At 42.1% G+C, this 17,494-nt stretch overlaps 1 protein-coding gene across 1 annotated transcript in view; it reads left to right on the top strand.

The window, feature by feature from the left end:
- Positions 1 to 380: 380 nt before the first annotated feature.
- Positions 381 to 17,494, top strand: part of RALGAPA2 (Ral GTPase activating protein catalytic subunit alpha 2) — a 109,307-nt gene continuing 92,193 nt past the window's right edge. Inside the window, exons 1-3 of the mRNA XM_072331360.1 lie at positions 381 to 626; positions 8,092 to 8,202; positions 8,750 to 8,799. Coding sequence (XP_072187461.1) covers positions 521 to 626; positions 8,092 to 8,202; positions 8,750 to 8,799 — 267 coding nt within the window. The 5' untranslated portion in view covers positions 381 to 520. The remainder of the gene's footprint in view (positions 627 to 8,091; positions 8,203 to 8,749; positions 8,800 to 17,494) is intronic.

The following is a 17,494-nucleotide window of genomic DNA, read 5'->3' as shown; positions in this document are numbered from 1 at the left end:
GCCAGCCCAGATTTCAGCCCCGTGCACCCTCAGCCAACAGCACGGATTGATTTGTGGCGATGAAAGGGGAAAGCTGGGATGGCCGCACTCGAGTCCCGCCGCCCCCCGCACGGCACCGCACCCCGCGCACTGCGCGCAGCCCCGCCACGTGCTCGGCCCCCTCCACGGCGCGGTGACGCCAGCGTGACGTCAGGTAAAAGCGCACCGCTGAGCTCGGAGACTACAGCTCCCGGCGTGCCACGCGCGGCGCACCGCGATGCGTAGAGCCTAGTCCCGCGCGAGGCACGCCGGGAGTTGTAGTCTCCACGCCCTGCGTTGGGCCGCCGCGGCTGCGCAGTGAGGCGGCGCGGGCGGGAGGCGGCGGGTTCCGCCTCGTCACGCCCACCCACGGCGGCGGCGGAGGGTGGCGAGCTGCGGGGCGGGCGGGGACGCTGCCATCGCTCGGCTTCGTCGCCCGATCCGACTCGCTCTCGGCCGGGCCCGCCCGTCCTTCCCGCGAAGCCCACCCGAGGAACTCGCCATGTTCTCCAGGAAAGGCCATGCCGACGCCAGGAAATCCACGCAGAAAGCTCTGGACCCCAAGCGGGACGTGCTGACCCGCCTCAAGCACCTCCGGGCGCTGCTGGGTGAGTGCGAGCCGCCCCGCCCCGAGGGAAGCGGGCTGCGGGCGGGAGCGGCTGAGGGAGCCCTGAGGGAGCCTTGATGGAGCCCCGAGGAGCCCTGAGGGCGGCGGGTCGGCGCACAACCTCAGCCCTGCAGAACCGCTTTCAAATCTCCCACCTCACAACAAAGGGCTCCGAGCCGGAGGGCGGCGGGGCTGCTGTTCGACCCCGGAGGGAGAGCGTTGGTGCTGGGCAGCGCTGCCCGAGCTGTCCAAGTTAGAGAGGCGATGAGTGCCCCTGGGTTAACGAGATGGTCAATGTTTGGTGGTGAAATATTCGTCGCTGGTGGCTGTTGGGGTAGAAAATAGCCAACAACCCCACGGGATGTCTTCGGAAGACCCGTACATATAAACTGTTGTTCATTGATCAGCCTGGATCGCTGGGCTGAGGGCAACTGTATGAGTCTAGCCAAGCCCGAGTGCCGGGTGCTGCGCTGCAGCCTTGGGGCAGTGGCCGGCAAGCTGTGCGGAGGTAAAGGCTGCGGGGCTGTAAGCTGACAGCCGGCTGGGCGTGAGCCGGCAGTGTGCCCAGGTGGCCCAGAAGGCCGACGGCAGCCCGGCTTGTGTCAGCGGGAGTGCGGCCAGCAGGAGCAGGAGGTGACCGTCCCTCCGCACTGGCACTGGTGAGGCCGCACCTCGAGTGCTGCACTCAGTGCTGGGCCCTCACTGCAAGAAAGGCACCGAGGGCCTGGAGCGTGTCCAGAGAAGGGCAGCGGAGCTGTGAGGGGTCTGGAGCACAAGTGTGATGGGGAGCGGCTGAGGGAAGCGGGGCTGTGCAGTGTGCAGGAGAGGAGGCTCAGGGGAGACCTGATGGCTCTCCGCAACGACCTGAAAGGAGGCTGTGTGAGGTGGGGTTGGCCTCTACTCCCAGGGAACAGCCATGGGACGAGAGGGGATGGCCTCATGTTGTGCCAGGGGAGGTTCAGGTTGGCTGTTAGGAACAATTCCTTCTGCCTAAGAGCAGTGAGGCAGTGGCACAGCTGCACAGGAGTGGTGGGGTCACCATCCATGGAGGTGTCCCAGAGCCGTGGGGATGTGGCACTGAGGGATGTGGGCATGGTGGGATTGGGTTGTGGTTTGTGATCTTATTGGTCTTTTCCAACCTTACTGATTCTGTGATTCTAATTTGTCTATTTATTTTCACTTTATGGAGCTTGTGTAACTGTAGCTTGGGATATACTTACCTTGTCTGTTGCAGGGTTGAACCTCTTTCCTCAACATCTCCTAGAGCCCAAGTCTTCACGCCTCTCTTTTTATTCTAAACATTGACACCTGTTGCTGGATTTTGATTGTGATCTCAGCCTTGTAGGGTTTTGGGTGGCCTCATGTTCTGCTGGTGAGCAAACAGCAGCAGGAAATGGCTCTTTTAAGCGCTCTTTGGCACTGTCCTGGTTTAGGTGAATCAGTGTTGGTGTTAATCCTGTTAACTTGTGAATCTCATTTTGGTGTACTTTTCGAGAAACAAGGAGGAAAAAGTGATGCACAAAACTTCCTTTTCTTGTGTGTAATGCTTATAATGCTCTATTTTTTTTTTTTATTTTTGAGTCTGGTGGCCGATCTCAGCCATGCCTGACCATTTTGTGGGAGCTTCAGAGAGATGTTATTAGCTGCAAGACTTCTGTAACTGGTTGGAGTGGAAAGCCCGAGGCTAGTGACTTTTCAAGAAGGAGAAGGCAGTCACTGTGACCACGTTGCTCTTGCTGTCAGCACTGTGGGGGTGCAGGAGCCAGTGGTAGGGCCTAGGTGGGAACACAGGCTTTGTGGATTGAACCTGCTGTCCTCCCAGTGCTCTGCCTGTGGCGTCAGGCTGCATGGGGGAACCTCGCTGTGGTCTGCAGCATGGGTCAGTGGGGCTTGAGGTTAGAAGCCTCTTCCTGCAGCATTTCATTGATGGGGGAAAATACATAAGAAGCTTTCTTGATGTGCTGTAACAAAGTGAACAGCTTTTGTAGTGATGATGCTGTATGTGATCCCGAGTGAGAAGACAGCAATAAGTCTCCGTCACACCTTATATATAGGTAGTCTCATATTATGCTCTATGACTAGCATTGTGTATGTATCTTCTCTATGTATATAGATACCTATCATATCTCTCTCTGTATATCTATATGTATCTATATAGAGATAGATATACAATGCTAGTCATAGAGCATAATATGAGACTACCTATATATAAGGTGTGTGTGTATATATATATACACAAATATGTGTATATATTTATCCTCCCTGGGGGCCAAGCTTGTACGTTTCTTGTACCAGGGGTGTGTAAAATGCTCTGTTTGCTTGGGTTTGTTTGTTTGCTTTTAAATCATACCATATATCTGCCTGCCTGAGGATATTGAAAGATGGCAGAAGATACATGATGCCCATGCACTGCAACTGTATATTTAACTTATTGGCCGTGTGCTCTGCAAACCATCCTTAAATAATTTCAAGTTTCATTTTAAGCCAATGGGGATATGTTGTATTTACCGGATGAGGTTTTAGAGCATGTTGTGAAACCATCCTGATGAAAGATAGTTCTAAAAGTCAGGGCTGGCGGGCATTACATGTATTTTCCTTTACCTCTCCCCTCACTAAATAAGCGGGCCTGAAGAAACCCAAAATCTGTCAGCTTTCAGTTCGTGTTCCCCTTTCAGCACTTATGGTCATGTAAATGAAAGGTCTGCAGTTGGGTCAGAAGTTACAGCCCTTCTTGGGTCGTCGTTCCCTGCCCTCCTCTGCATCTCTCTGCCCACAGTGGCACTTGTTCTTGGAATAACTGAGATGTCACTGTTTTGTCCTTTGTCACTGCACAAATTCTAAGTGAAATGGCATTTACTCTTCTGAGATCCTACTGGTGTAGGTAAAAGTAAGAGGAAGGAAGATAACAGGAAAGCTGGGAGGGGAGGGAATGTTTATTTCCTTAAATACGGAGTTGCGTGAGCAGCAGAATTGATAATACCCCTTTCTTGTTTGATTCAGGTCTCTTAGATGACAGTAAGACAGTATCTTTTATGAATGGCTGTGGGGGCAGTGACCTCAGTTTACCATAGTGCTCTCCGTTAATCAACATGAGATCATGATTTGCTTATGCATACAAGTGGAGAGGGTATCACGGGGCACTTAAGCTTTATTTCATACCGGTGGGGAGTCTCCTCTTTGTGCTGCTGTTATTCTTGCTGATTATAGAGCATGATTTGCCTGAGGGCTGCAGCACATCTTTGGGTCTTGAATCTTCTTGTTTGTTGGAGGCTGGAAGCTGTCAGGTCTATCTGTGGGTAGGATGATCTCTGGCACTTTCAGTTGGCTGCTACCCTTCACATAACACTTACAGCTCTAATCTGAAAAAAAAAAGCCATTTCTTTTCCTGACACAGTTGGTAAAAACACCATGAGCTTTGTCGGGTGAGGTTGCTCGTAAAAGTTTATCATTAACCAGAGCATGACTGCAAAGTCATCTTTTCATCTCCTTTTTAAGTACTTGAGACAAAGAAAATCCCTGGGGGTTGAGAGAGCTGTGTGTAAATAACATAAAACCTCACGTAAAACCACCTGACTCTGGAAGTTCGTGGAAATAAGGGAGAGGCTTTCATACAGCTTAAACAAATGCGGTAGCATGTCATAGTTAATACAGAAATAGGAGGACAACTGGTGTGGTAAGGGCACAGTTATTTTCCTGTATATGTACATTTTAAGTACAAAGAAGAGCGCTGAGCTTGCAGCGCACTCAAATTCTTACTAAATGGTTTCTGGATAGTTCATTTCCCTAAATTTTAAGGTGAAGTTGTAAGACAAGTGGGGGTGACTTGCCATCATCTAATGAATTGACTTTTGTATTTTCTAGAGAAGGGTTCTCACATACATCCTCCAGAATGTCCTGCTGTTTCCTCCGTGTTGCTGTGAGAGCTGCAGAGTGCTCGTGGGAAGCATTAGCTAATGAACCACCTGACTTTGCTTACGGAATGGAGTCAAGTTATACGTGTTCTTGGAAAGGCACCAACTGTCTGATGGCTGGCAATGTTTATCAGCTTGCCTTAGGTTTTAGTACTCAGTTGTGAATTCAGAAGGTGATTGTCTTTCATCAGTAGTAATGTGAGAGTTACCTATCAGTCAATATAAATAGAAAAATAGAACCTAACACCTGCTGTTCAGCTTTGCTCTTTAATTTTCTTTCAACATCTGTAGGTATTTGATGCAGAAGTCGTCAGTGTTTAACCGTACTGTCTTTAGTGAGAAATAGTAAATGGCACTTTCTCAAAAATCATCCTGTGAAGGACTCTTTTCTCATCAGCTTTTGTTTCTGGTGATGGTCTGGGAGAACAGGGCAGAACCAGTGGGACAGGGGAGAAGGGTGGGCAGAGCCCCAGGTGTGCTGGGTGTGCTGCTGCCTGCCCAGAGAGGGAGCCTGGAGGGGAAAGGGGGTTGCTGCTTTGCTTTTATTAGGGGAGCTGAGCAGCGGTATCAAGATGACAGCTTACTTAACTCAAGTGCAAGAAAATCTTACTTTCAGAGCGAATATCTTGCCCTAAGGTAGCAAATGGAGGTATTGCTGATGGCTTTTGTGGTTCAGAATTCAGAACCTTAAATTGTGAAATATAAGGTTCTAATTTATTCTCCATATCCTGCAAAGGAGTATAAAGAACAAAGTAGTTCAGTAGGGAAAGGATGTGACTGAGAATGCATGCTTATGTCAGAACAACAGATGAGTCATCTCCGAAATGCCACATTTATAGAATAGAGAATTTAATTTATTATTTTTTCTTATTAGGCAGCTCCTTTCTCCTCCTTTCACAATTTAAAGGGAAAGTTTCCTTAATGAACTCATTCTTTCATATGAAAGCCTTGTAAATGAAAGCCTTGTTTTCTCCAAGAGTTGTGTTTAACAACGCATTCATAGAGGGGAATAATTGCACTTCACTTGCAAATTCAACACCAGTAGCTTGAAGGAAACCAATACCATGTAAAGAGTTTCCATGCACTAATTGTTGCCATACTGCAAGCATCCAAACAAAGCCTTATTGCAGAAAAGCTATCAATTTATTTCTTTTTTTTTTTTGGGGGGGGGGAGGGAAAGCATAAAACACCAATGCAATCCAAGGCTAACATCAATCTTTTGTTGATGTATGATGTTGCTGGTTTTCTTTGTTGGCTTGGTTAATGAGTGGCTTTCTTGAGAGGTGAAACTTAGGAACACTGTTAACAGTTCCTGCACTTTCTCTTCTTACCTCTGGGTGGAATTACATCTTTCCTTGGCCAAATCAATTACAGCAAAGAGCAAGCATAATTAAAGTATGGTTGACAAATATCGTGTTTAGAGAATGTTAGGGTGTTTTCTGCTTAAAAAAAAATAAGTTTATTTGAAATCCTAGCTCTACATTAAGGCCCAAGGAAATGCTGTATGCATGGGCTCCCATTATTTTTGTAAGTAAATTGGGAATATGTTGATTTGTTTCATTTAATTACTTGTCAGATAAATTTCACAGCTAGATTTGTTCTGCTGGTGCAGAAACAATATGGGCAAATAGCTGTGCTGGCATCAAAACGTACCTTGTAGAATATTTCCTGTGTAAGTTACTTTAAAATGGGAAGTGGTTTGGAAATGGAATGAAAACTGGATAAGGTGCAGCTCATGTTTTGGAAGTATTTCTTGATCAGTGGAATTTCCAGAAGAGGAGAAGAAATGCGGTAGGAACAGTCAGTCTTTAGCCCAGTGATCTCTGACCTCTGCTTCTAACATTAGCTGTGTCGTGTGTTCAAAGTACTTTCCTACAGCTATTCTCTTGACTGCCTCAGTTTGGCCTGGGTAAGCTTATTTATTTACTAAGTAGTTCTGTGACTCTGCTTTTAATTGAAACTCCAACTTTTACCCTTCTTTGCATCCTCCCCAGGTAGGGCAGTGTGCAGGCAGTGTCCTGGCTAGCACAGAGTTGACGACAGGCTCACCCTCCCTCGGTATCTTTTAATTTGTCACTATTTGATGCCATTTACAAAAGTATATCAGCTCCTTTCTGGAGCTGCGTGCTATTCTGATAGAGCTATTTCCAGATGTTTATTAAAGTCCATGAGAAATCTGATTTGTGATTTTGCAGTGCATATGAAGATCTTCAGATAGCAATATTCACCGATGTCACGGTAGTGCTTCAGCAGCATGTTTATCTTCCTCCTCCTCCACGCCAGCCTCATGTGTGACCATCTAGTTTCTAGATCTTGAGAAACAGGACAAGAAATGCCTCTAGCCCCTGGATAGTACATCTTTTTGAAGTAGTGAACTTGTTTCTTTTTCTCTAGTAAACTAATGTATTTCATCTTACTGACAACAGTAATTTAATTGACTTGGTTGGACTGCTTGGCACTCAGTTTTTTATGTATTGAAACAATTGACTGTGTGATACAGGTTTAACTCCTGAGAGAATCAGATTACTGGATTAAATTCGTAATGAAGGTAAAAAATAAGCTTTCTTCTGTCAAGCAGCAGCCCTATAAATTTCTACAAACACTCTTAACCCTCTTTTCTGTAATTAAACTGAAAAATTATAAACAATTATTTATAAGAGAAATCTGCAGTAGTTTCATTATAAATGAAAATGTTTCAATTTGACTTTTCTTTTTAACATCTCGTTATTGTTTGGTATTCAGGCAGTCGCTGTGAATGTATCTTTGGTCTTTTAGAGCTGTGTTTTAGCCTTCACTTGGTCTTGCCCTTTAATTGAAACTTCCTGTGTAGACTTCCTCTACTCAGTGTAAAAGGTTGATTTTACCCTTGGGTGAAGGTTCCATGCAATTAATATTTTCTTAAATGAATTGTTTTGAAGTCGCTAAGGATTCTTAGTGGTGCCTGGAATCTTTACAGAGAGCTGCGGGATGGCTGCTATGTAATTTTCAAAGTAATTAAAAAACTTTGTAAGTGAACGAGCAGTGCAGTTGGCTATCAGATGGGCTAAAAGCTAGTCCATGTTACTGGCTCAACCATGTAGTAACTTTGGTATATTTGGACTCAGTCGTGTTACTTCATGTTTTGGGACACGTGGAAGAATTTCTAGCAATATACGCTTCTGATTATCCGAAAGGATGGAATTCAGTGCATACTTGATATAACCCCTATTGGGAGAGCTGGTGAATTCATTTGATACCAGACAGCCTTCAAATTTGTTAGCAAAAAATGTCTCTTGTGGATTAAGAATTGTTCTGGAAGTGGTTTGTGGATGCATCCTGTCTTTTGCTTTTTTAGAACGGAAAACAAACCATAAACAACATGCAAACTTTGAAAAACTAAGTAAAAGCCTACTGTTTTCTGTTTCATTTCTAATGATGGGATCACACTTTAGTATACAATGTTTAACGAAGTCACTAAAAGTGTTTTATAGTGTATTTCATTCTCCAGTTTGCGTGAAGAAAAGTGTTTTCAGGTTTCACATGTTGTGTAATAACTCCGTTTGTTCTTTCTCGTAGATATTGTGGATGGAAGTGACCTGAAGCAGTTTTTTGAGAACAATTATTCTCAAATTTTTTTCGTCTTCTATGAAAACTTCATAACACTGGAAAACAGCCTGAAACAAAAAGGTGAGTGTTAGAGTCTTACCAGCCTCTTAATTTTACAGTATCACTAGTGATCATAGAATCACAGACAATGGACAACTGCTGCTTGAAATATTGTAGGTAACCGAAAAGAGTTGTAAATGCGTGTTTATGGCTTTAAGCATAGTTTCTACACAGAAATTAGGTCTTGTACAATTACATGGAAATTCTCTCCTCTTGTTTTGAAGTATTGATGGCCTTTACCCTTCATTTAAGTATATGTCTGTTCAACTGAAAAATATCAGAAATCCACAGAGCAAAACTGAACATTGAAGATAACACTGAGTAGAACAACTGGTTGGTTGAAGATGAACCTGATCACATTGCTTTGCAGATATGGGACTCTTAACTGTGCCCAAAGAGGAGGGAGAGAGACTGAAATTCAGAAACATACTCCTCTTCTGATACTAGATGAATTAAAATAAGCCAAGTGCAGCATTGTTGATTCCAGTTGAATAACAGTGGTGTATTTTCTCCATCTGTTTCATCACACCATGAATTATATCAAATGGTTTTGTTTTCTCTCTTGCAGGGAATAAATCACAGAGGGAGGAGCTGGACTCCATCCTCTTTCTTTTTGAAGTAAGTTTTCCTTACTAAAGAACTATTTCTTTGTATACATTGTTGTCATTATGTGCTTGCTACCACCTTTACAATGAGAGGTAAAATCAGGCATCAGTCAAAATGACGGTAGTTGTCCCTGACTGTAAGAGATAAAAGGTAGAAAAGAACTAGGGTGTGCACTGTTTTCAGATACAATAATAATAAAGAAGAATATATGCTACGGAAATATCTGGCTTGAAAAATATCCAGAGTTAGATTTTATCAAAGGAAAATGAACTAATTTAGCTTGCAGAGTAGTCTGAAATGTGGCTCTGCACAGTGTCATATTGCTGAAGTGCAGTTATTGTATTAATTGGTACCCTTTAGGGTGTTAGACAGCTTGGGTGAATCAGAGGTAGAGAGGAGGATGTGTGGGGGAAACTTCCTCAGACTTTGAGACTTGACAATAAAATTTTAAAGGAAATTAAATTTAATTCATGTTAGATCATAAATGCTTTGCAGATATAAAAATGTAGCTGCTCGGTTCTGAGAAATCTCATGGTAAATTTGTATGCCTTATTGTATTTAGTTTCCCTTGCAGTACTTGAATGAGAATGCGTTCAGAATAGAAGCAGTACATTGCTTCTTAATTGCAAATCATTCTGTTTTGCTCTTCTTAACTTTTTCAAGTTACTGAGCACTCTTGATAATGTGTTAGTTTTAATTAACATATCCAGCTAAAATTTGAAAAAGCACAAATAAGAGTGCATCAGAGCTTGAAGGTGGATTGCTTCTTGATGAGAAGGCATGGCTCTAGATTTTGAGTACAGTAAATGTTACGTTCTTGCATTACCTTCTGTAACTTAAGAAACAGCTTGAGTCTATTTGTCTGTGTATTTGTCAGGTCATCTGCAAGTAATGTCTGTGAGGATGAAAAAATCACTGGCTGCTAAAACTAGAGTTGTCTTTTGAAATGCATTAGAAGGAAGTATTTAATACCTTGCTTTCTACCCTTGCAACATGTTCTTTGTTTAGGCTTCTTAGATGTGCTACTTTGACTTCAGCTTTCAAAGCTGGGTTAGTTTTCCAAATCAGTATTCTCTGTTTTTGAGCAATAAATTCTGACATCAGAGAAGTCTGACCTAAATTTGGGGTTTCAAAGATGATGAGCTCGGAAAACAGGTGACGTGTAGCTATATCTTGTTTTGGGGCTTTCTGCATTAATCCAGTAACTACATATGCCAGTGGTTTGTTTTCAAGAATATAAAAGCAAATATTTGCTTCTGGATACCATAGAATATTTCAAATGGTGTCTGCGCAAGGCAGACTTACCAGACTGGAAGATGCTTCACATCGCTGTGGAAGTATATGTTGTTTCCCAATGTATGATTCTTTCACTAACAAAATGAGGCAGCAGGTGACTAAGGAACGACAGGAATAAGTGAAGAGGAAGGTATCGATACAATGAAATAGTCTCTTTCAGAAAACTTTCTTGATTATATTCAATTTGCAGTCAAAATTCCTTCAAATGTTGAGATCTGTCATCCTGTTCCCTTTTGAGGAGTGAAGACTTAACGTGAACAAATCTGAACAATTATGCAAAGGAATCCTGTCATTAATGTAACACAGAAGAAGTTTTCCCTTTGGGGGTAAAACCAGTTGCTGAAATGCTGAAGCAATAGTGCAAATGTAATTTTTCTTTAAATTTCATGGCACTTTTTATAGGACGATCTTTCTTTTCCATTTTACTATACTTTAAAAAACCCCAAACCTGCAAGGTGTCATTCTTGTTACTTGATAGCAGTAGTGTTGAAATGTAAGGAAGTCTTGAAGGAGTCAAGAGGATCAGCCAGGCATGGGGGAAGAAGAAATTTAGACAAGGTTTGTTTTCATGTTTTGAGATAAAGTGGTATCTTGGCTATGTTAGTATTTCCTCTCAGAGTGCATTGAAAGTTATACAGTAACATGTGTTTGAAGAAACAAGGATCAGCTCTCTGAAAATGTCCTGTTACTCCCTCCCCTTGTCTAAAAAAAGGTTTTTGACAGCTTTAATGTTTTTGCTTCTGTAATACATGGGAAGATTAGCTCTGAAAGTAATGCCTCCTATTTATTTTTATGGAGGCTATAACAGATAAGAAGAGCAAAGTAATACTGTTTGATAAAGCACATTCTCAGCTACAAAACACTATTTTTCAGCATAGTCACCACCATTAGCTTTGTATTTTTGCCAGCAATGAACAAGGGCCTACATGGCAGTCCAGAACATGGCTGGTCATTCAAATTGCTGTTGCCACTTGCAACATGTTAGATTTTGTGCTGTTAGTGATTGTCCAGTAATTCATTGTAATCTCACTGCAAGGCCACTCAACCCTTAAGGGAGTTAACATCATCCTCAGACTTAGTGAGTTGTGCATTTTGAAGTTGTCTGGAAATGTGTCATTCCTGCAGTCATGGTCTTCCAGCTTGGGGCTCAGGTGGTCCCAGGACCATCATCAGTGTTGAAGATAGGTGAAGAAGGCACTAAACATCTCTGCTTTGTCTACATCACTGTCTGTAAGGTGACTAGCTTCATCAAGTAACAGAGTAGCGTTTTCTTTGGTCCTTTAGCTGTTAATTGTATTTTAAGCAGCCTTTTATGTTGTCCTCTGCAGTAATGGCCAGCTTCAACTCTACCTGAGCTTTGGCTGTATTCATTTTCTTTCTACAATTGTAAACAGCGTTGCTGTACTCCCGTGCCACTCAGTTTCCCTTCTGAAATCCGTATGCTTTATTTTTCCACTTGAACACAAGGAGATCCCTGCTCAGGGAAGCTGACCTTCTGCCCCACCTGCATGACCACTGATGGTTTGGAATTGCTTGTTCTTTGCTCTTAAGAGGTGGGATTTAAAAAGTGACCAGTGGTGATGGTCCTCAGTGCCTTCAGAAGCACATTCCTGGGGGCCTTGCTAACTAGTTGTCTGAGCAACCTGTAGTTTGCCCTCCCCATATCAGGATTTGCAGTCAGTTTTTCTCCTGTCTGTAGATTTTAAACTTCAGTGTGTCCTAGTCATTGTGGCCAAGACTGCTACCAAGTGCTACTTCACCTATGAGACCCTGTCTACTTATAGAAAAATATATATACCTAGGAGGACACCTTTTCTAGTTGGTGCCCTTTTCTGCTTTTATTTATTTATCCCCAGTAAGCATTAGTAAGAATGTAATGTAGGATTTTGTTTAAGGCAGCATCAAGTTACACGAGGTCTTACATATACCATGCCTGTATGGGTAGCAGGAGAAATTCTTTTGTTCCTCCCTTCTCACCCCCAAGTGAGAAAAGGTATCACCTCATTTACTGAGCAAGGCTGTGCATTTTAATTGCATCTCATTAATATACTTACTCTCTGGCCTTGAATAAGTAATTAAATTTCTGTGACTGTGTGATTGAATAGAAAATAGCTAATGCTTACTCACCCAGTTAAAGTGAATAAATATGTATTCCTGTGTCTTGAAAATGTGCGTCTAATAACCAATTCAGTATGTCTTAAAAACATCAGGAAAACATAATACATGAGGGGAAAAAAAGAAACACAGTTATATATGAACAAAGCACTGCTTTGGTTCTGATTGAAGAGAATTTGTGTTTTAGCCCAGTGAGGAAGCGAAGAAGAAATCATTCCAGGTTGATATGAAATTTGAAGTGATCTGCTTCCTGATGTTAATGTACTAGAAATAACTTGGCAATCCATTTATGCCTCTGACACTTAATAACTTGATGCATTTTAGGAGAACAGCTTTTTCTAGGGCCCCTTAGTGCACAGATCAAGAACATGTCAGTCAGAATACAGGACAAGAGGAGTGTAAATGCCAGGTAATTAAACATTCACATTGTCAGCCATAGGAAACAAAACTAATTGATTGTTAAGCTTACCCCATTTAATCTGTTGTCAGCATGAACCAGAGGTTTCCTAGAGTTTTCTTCTAATTAGCCAAGTAGGTAATTACTTAGGATTAAGAAATTTTGAATCCAGATGGTGGGGGTTAGCTTTTAGAATCGTCAATAAAAATATTTATGAAATAATTTGACTTATGCCTTTTTCTGGTATGGTTTCATGACTGTTTTGCTGCTGTTCTTGAGTGACACCTAGTGTGTATGTTAAGCAAAAGTGCCATCTGTTTCCACAAATGCTCTGAAAACTTAAGTAATTTACTGAAATCTTAATTTCACGCATTACCTAAGCAGTTAGGGTTCCCAATGGTACAATAAGCAATGTATTAATCATAGAAGAAATAATAATCAAGAAGGAGTAATGTTAACAGTAATTTTAGTTAATTCAAAAGTGCTTTTGCAGTCATATTTTCTATGGTATCAGATATTGATTCCTATGGCGCTGACCCTTTTTCATCTGTAGCAAAAAAAGGAGCATGCTGCTGGTTTTGATACATTACATAGCTGGTTTATTTCTATTTTCTATAATTATGCTTAATTAAGAACAGCCACATCTCATGCTGGTGCAGCCAATGCTAATTCAGTGTGCTCACTGGATGAAATGTTTTATTCTTTGAGTTTCCTAAATACTCTAAAGAAGTAGAGCAGGTCACTTCATCAGAGTAGCCACCATTGAAGTTTTTCAGATGCTGCCTGTGTCGGATTTGAAGTATCCAAAATATGCACACAGCAGGTAGATTTAAGCGTTAAGTGGATGTAAAACGTTAAGAAAATGAATGTGCTAATAGCTTCTATAGTGTGCTTATCTTTGATACTGTACACCCATATTCATGGTCTGCTTCGGCTTTTGTACAAGAGTAAGCATTTTTCTGAAGACTCTTGTCATTGAATCCTAGAATGGCTTGTGCTGGAAGGGGTCTTAAAACTCATCCAGTTCCAGCCCTGTGCTGTGGGCTGGCCTCACCAGCTCAGGCTGCCCGGTGTCCATCCAACCTGGCCTTGGTTGGATCTAACCTGGATTGACTTCAGCCAACCCCATCCAACTTGGCCTTGGGCACCTCCAGGGATGAGGCACCCACAGCTATCTGGGCAGCACTGCTAGGGCCTCACCACCCTCCCAGTGAAAGATGCCCTTGGGATATGTTCTGCTCATGAAAAAGTAAAATCACTTCTAATAGGTCCTGGGCAGTATGAGGCTAAGTATTTGTAGGTTGACCAACAGTCATATACGGAAGAGTCAAACTTGCCCAACTGGTGAAGGGGCTTTCTGGCTGTGCAGCGCTCCTCAAGGAGCAGCCCAGTTCTAAGAGATGCTTTCCCTTCAGTGGCTTTCTTGGTCGTGTGGGCACACTGCTGGCTAACGTTCAGTTAGCTTCTTACAGCCCCACAGCCTTTACCTCCATGCAGCCAAGGCTGTAGTTATGCATGGGGCTGCTGTGACCGACGTGCAGGACCTGATGCATGGTCTTGTTGAGCATTATCCCATTGCCGTCAACCCATCAATCCAGGCTGTCCAGATCCCTCTGTAGGGCCTTCCTATTCTCAGGTAGATCAACACTTCCCCTCTATCTGGTGTTGTTTGCAAACAAACAACAACAAAAAGTTACTGGGTGCACTCAATCCCCTTGTCCAGTTGATCAATAACTATATTAAACAGGGCCGGACCTTGTGATGGTCCAGGTGTCTTCCAGCTAAGGGTTCTGATTGTCCTGAGGATAACTGGCCTGACTGTTAAAGATAGATGTAAGGAAGGCAATGAGAACATTAACCTCTTCTTTGTCCTCAGCACCAGTGTTCCCTGCTGTGTCCAATAACGGTGGGAGATTCTCCTTGGTCTTTCTCTAACTGTTAATATATTTGTAACGCCATTTTTTATTATCTTTAACAACGCTAGCCAGATGAAGTTCTTGCTGGACTTTTGCCTTTCTAATTTTCCTTCTGTATACTTTAGTGACATCCGTACACTCTATGGAGTTGCCTGATACTTCTTCCAAAGGTGGAAACTTCTGGAGTCTCAGTGAAAGTTTCCTGTTCAGCCATACTGGTCTTCTTCCCACTGGTTTGTCTTACAGCACAGGGATGCAGCCTGTTCCTGCACCTTTATGGGATGTCCAGTCTTCCTGGACCTCTTTGCCCTTTGTGACTGATTCCCAAGGGATTCTCTCTCCCAACAAACATTCTAAGCAGTCTGAATCTGCCCTCCGGAAGTCCATAGTGCTGGGGTTCCCAGACCTGTATGCAGTACTCCTTATGGGGCCTGATGAGAACAGAGGAGGAAAATCACCTCCCTTGCCCTACTGCCCACTTCTCTTTTGGTGCAGATCAGGACACTGTTGGCCTTCTGGGCTGCAAGCCAGTTCTCCCACCAGAACCCTCAAATCACTAAAGTGAGCTTGCCCATACTTTGGGCTGATTATTTTATTGCAGAAGCTACTGGTTATAATGCAGTGTTGTTGTCAGAAACATATCTTGGTATAAACTGCAAGTGGCCACATACTTAGAAGATTAAGATGTGGATTGGTCTGCTGTCGGAATCTGAATGTAATGATTGCAGAAGCAGCTGTATAGCCTAAATTTATTACTGCAGATGTGCACGAGTTACTTGTTCCACAAAGGCTGATGATAATTCAGCATAGGTTTATAATTGACTGTAGTCTGTTAGCAACCCTTTTGAAAAGTAGATTACAGACAATATGCAGTAAATACACTGCATCTGTCAGAGGAACACCTGCTGCGATGGTGGGTGCCCAGTAGATATCAGCATCACAACCACAGCTTAGGAATATACCCTTCTTTTTTAGTGCTGCCTAGTAATGCAGTCAAATCAGTTAAAGAACTGTGTACCTTTGGTTTCTTCCAGACTAAGAAGAGTGCTGTGATTATATTAAGTATTGAACTCTGCAGTTGCACTGTGGGTCTACTTTAAATGGATTATTGCATGAATTAGCAGTACTGGTTAAGCGCCTTAAAACAGAATGGGATTTTTCACAGCTTAGTCTCATAAAAACCTGCATCAGTGAAATGTGCAGCAGTTTTTCATTCATAGCTTTTTTTTGCTTTGGAAGGCTTTAGAGCTGTGTTGTTAATTTTATGGATGTACAAAAATATGTCTTTCTAATATTTCCTTAGGGCGCTTTGCTTGTTTTAGGATGTTGCTCCTAATGACTTGCTACGTTTTGGTTGGAATAAAAAAGGGATTAAAACTGAATTCTGCAGAACTGAATTGTGTAGTGAGGCTGGACAATATAAAAAGTTACTGTAAAACTGTGTACAAGGAATATTAAGCTATTATTGAGTTCTTATTGCCACGGGCACTTGTTTCTAATTTCTTGGGGTTATCCCTTTTCTGTGACTTCATTTTACTACTTAGATTTTCTTCATGTCTGCACAGGTAAGTGGCTTATTTTCCGCCTCTGTAGGTTGTCTTACCATTAAGAGTTGCAGCTTTAGACCAAGGTTTTAGGTTCTGTTCCAGCTTTTTACTTGATTCTATTGCTTACTGTGGTGACACCTTTCACTGTTTAACATTGTCTGCCACCGACTTGGTTGGCTGATTCTCGAGCTCAGTAGATTAAAAAGGGTTTATTTTTTTATAACAATAAAATTGCTTTTTTTTCCAACAGAAAATAGCTTTCTGAACCATCTTCAGTTTATTCTGCTGTAATTAGGATTGATTCATCCATTATTGTTACAACATTAGTGTTATTCTTCTAGCCTTCTTTTTTAAATTGTAAATGTACATGGTGTATATTTGGGAGATCTTTTTGTATAGTGTTATGCCTGGGGAAGAATATGTGTCTTGCTTGCTTTGGGCAGATATTTTCCCTCAACAAATAACTATAAATAATTTACAGATAAAATAAATAGAGTCTCCCTTTATGGAGGTAGAACTGCTGCAGGCATACTAACTTCATTGAGCTCTTGGCCTCACCTAAATCAGTGAATAACAGCAGAAAAAAATCAAAATTATTGCAGATTTTAATAGTTGAACCTTCTGAAGCTGCTGTACAGATAGCAGCAAACAGTATTAAACATAAAAACATAGGAGAGCTGTTCTACATTTGATATGGATTAAAGTAGGTACACCTGCCGGCGGACTAATGGGAACTCCTCATTATGTATAGGCTCTATCAGGAAAGCTATTTTTTTTTCTCAGAATCCATTCCCCTGGAATGAACATTATTCTGAACTTGTCATTGACATCACCTCTGAGAGCACATTCAATCAGCAAGAACACATTTGATTTTGTTGCTGGTTAATAAGACACTCTGCATAGTGTGTTACAGAGCAGCAGTGCTTATCATCTCACTTCTGTGCAAGTGAAGCTGGAAAGCATCAGGGCATTGAGATCTTCAGTGTAAGATTTGGTACAGCCTTGGCTTTCTCTGCATTCTCTTTTGGGGCAGTGTGGCACACTGAGATAGATGCAGAGCTACTGATCACAACATTATTCTTCTAAGCTGGCAAAAATAAAAGCCTTTTAAAAAGAAATTGCAGTTTTAGTTTAATCTGTTTAAATACAAACCTTGGTGTATTTTATTGTTCTTTGTTAAAATGAAGAGAGAGATCTTGCAAGCGTCCTGTGTAAACTAAGATTTAAACTTAACATTATTCCTAGTCATGCAGGAAGTCGGGAAGAAAAAGAACTATGGATAATCAGTTAAAAGAACTGACAGATACCCTGATGTGTTGATCAGTAGTAATACCTAATTTCTATTTCAAGTGTGCTATAATGGATTACCATATAGATGCAGCAAAGCACTAAGCATTAAATAGATCTATGTGTTTTCTGAAAAAGCAATATTATTT

The sequence above is a fragment of the Excalfactoria chinensis genome, chromosome 3 (assembly GCF_039878825.1).
Source record: "Excalfactoria chinensis isolate bCotChi1 chromosome 3, bCotChi1.hap2, whole genome shotgun sequence".
Lineage (NCBI taxonomy): Eukaryota > Metazoa > Chordata > Aves > Galliformes > Phasianidae > Excalfactoria > Excalfactoria chinensis.
The sequence above is the reverse complement of the archived record's forward strand: the minus strand, read 5'-3'. Positions and strand labels throughout refer to the sequence as shown.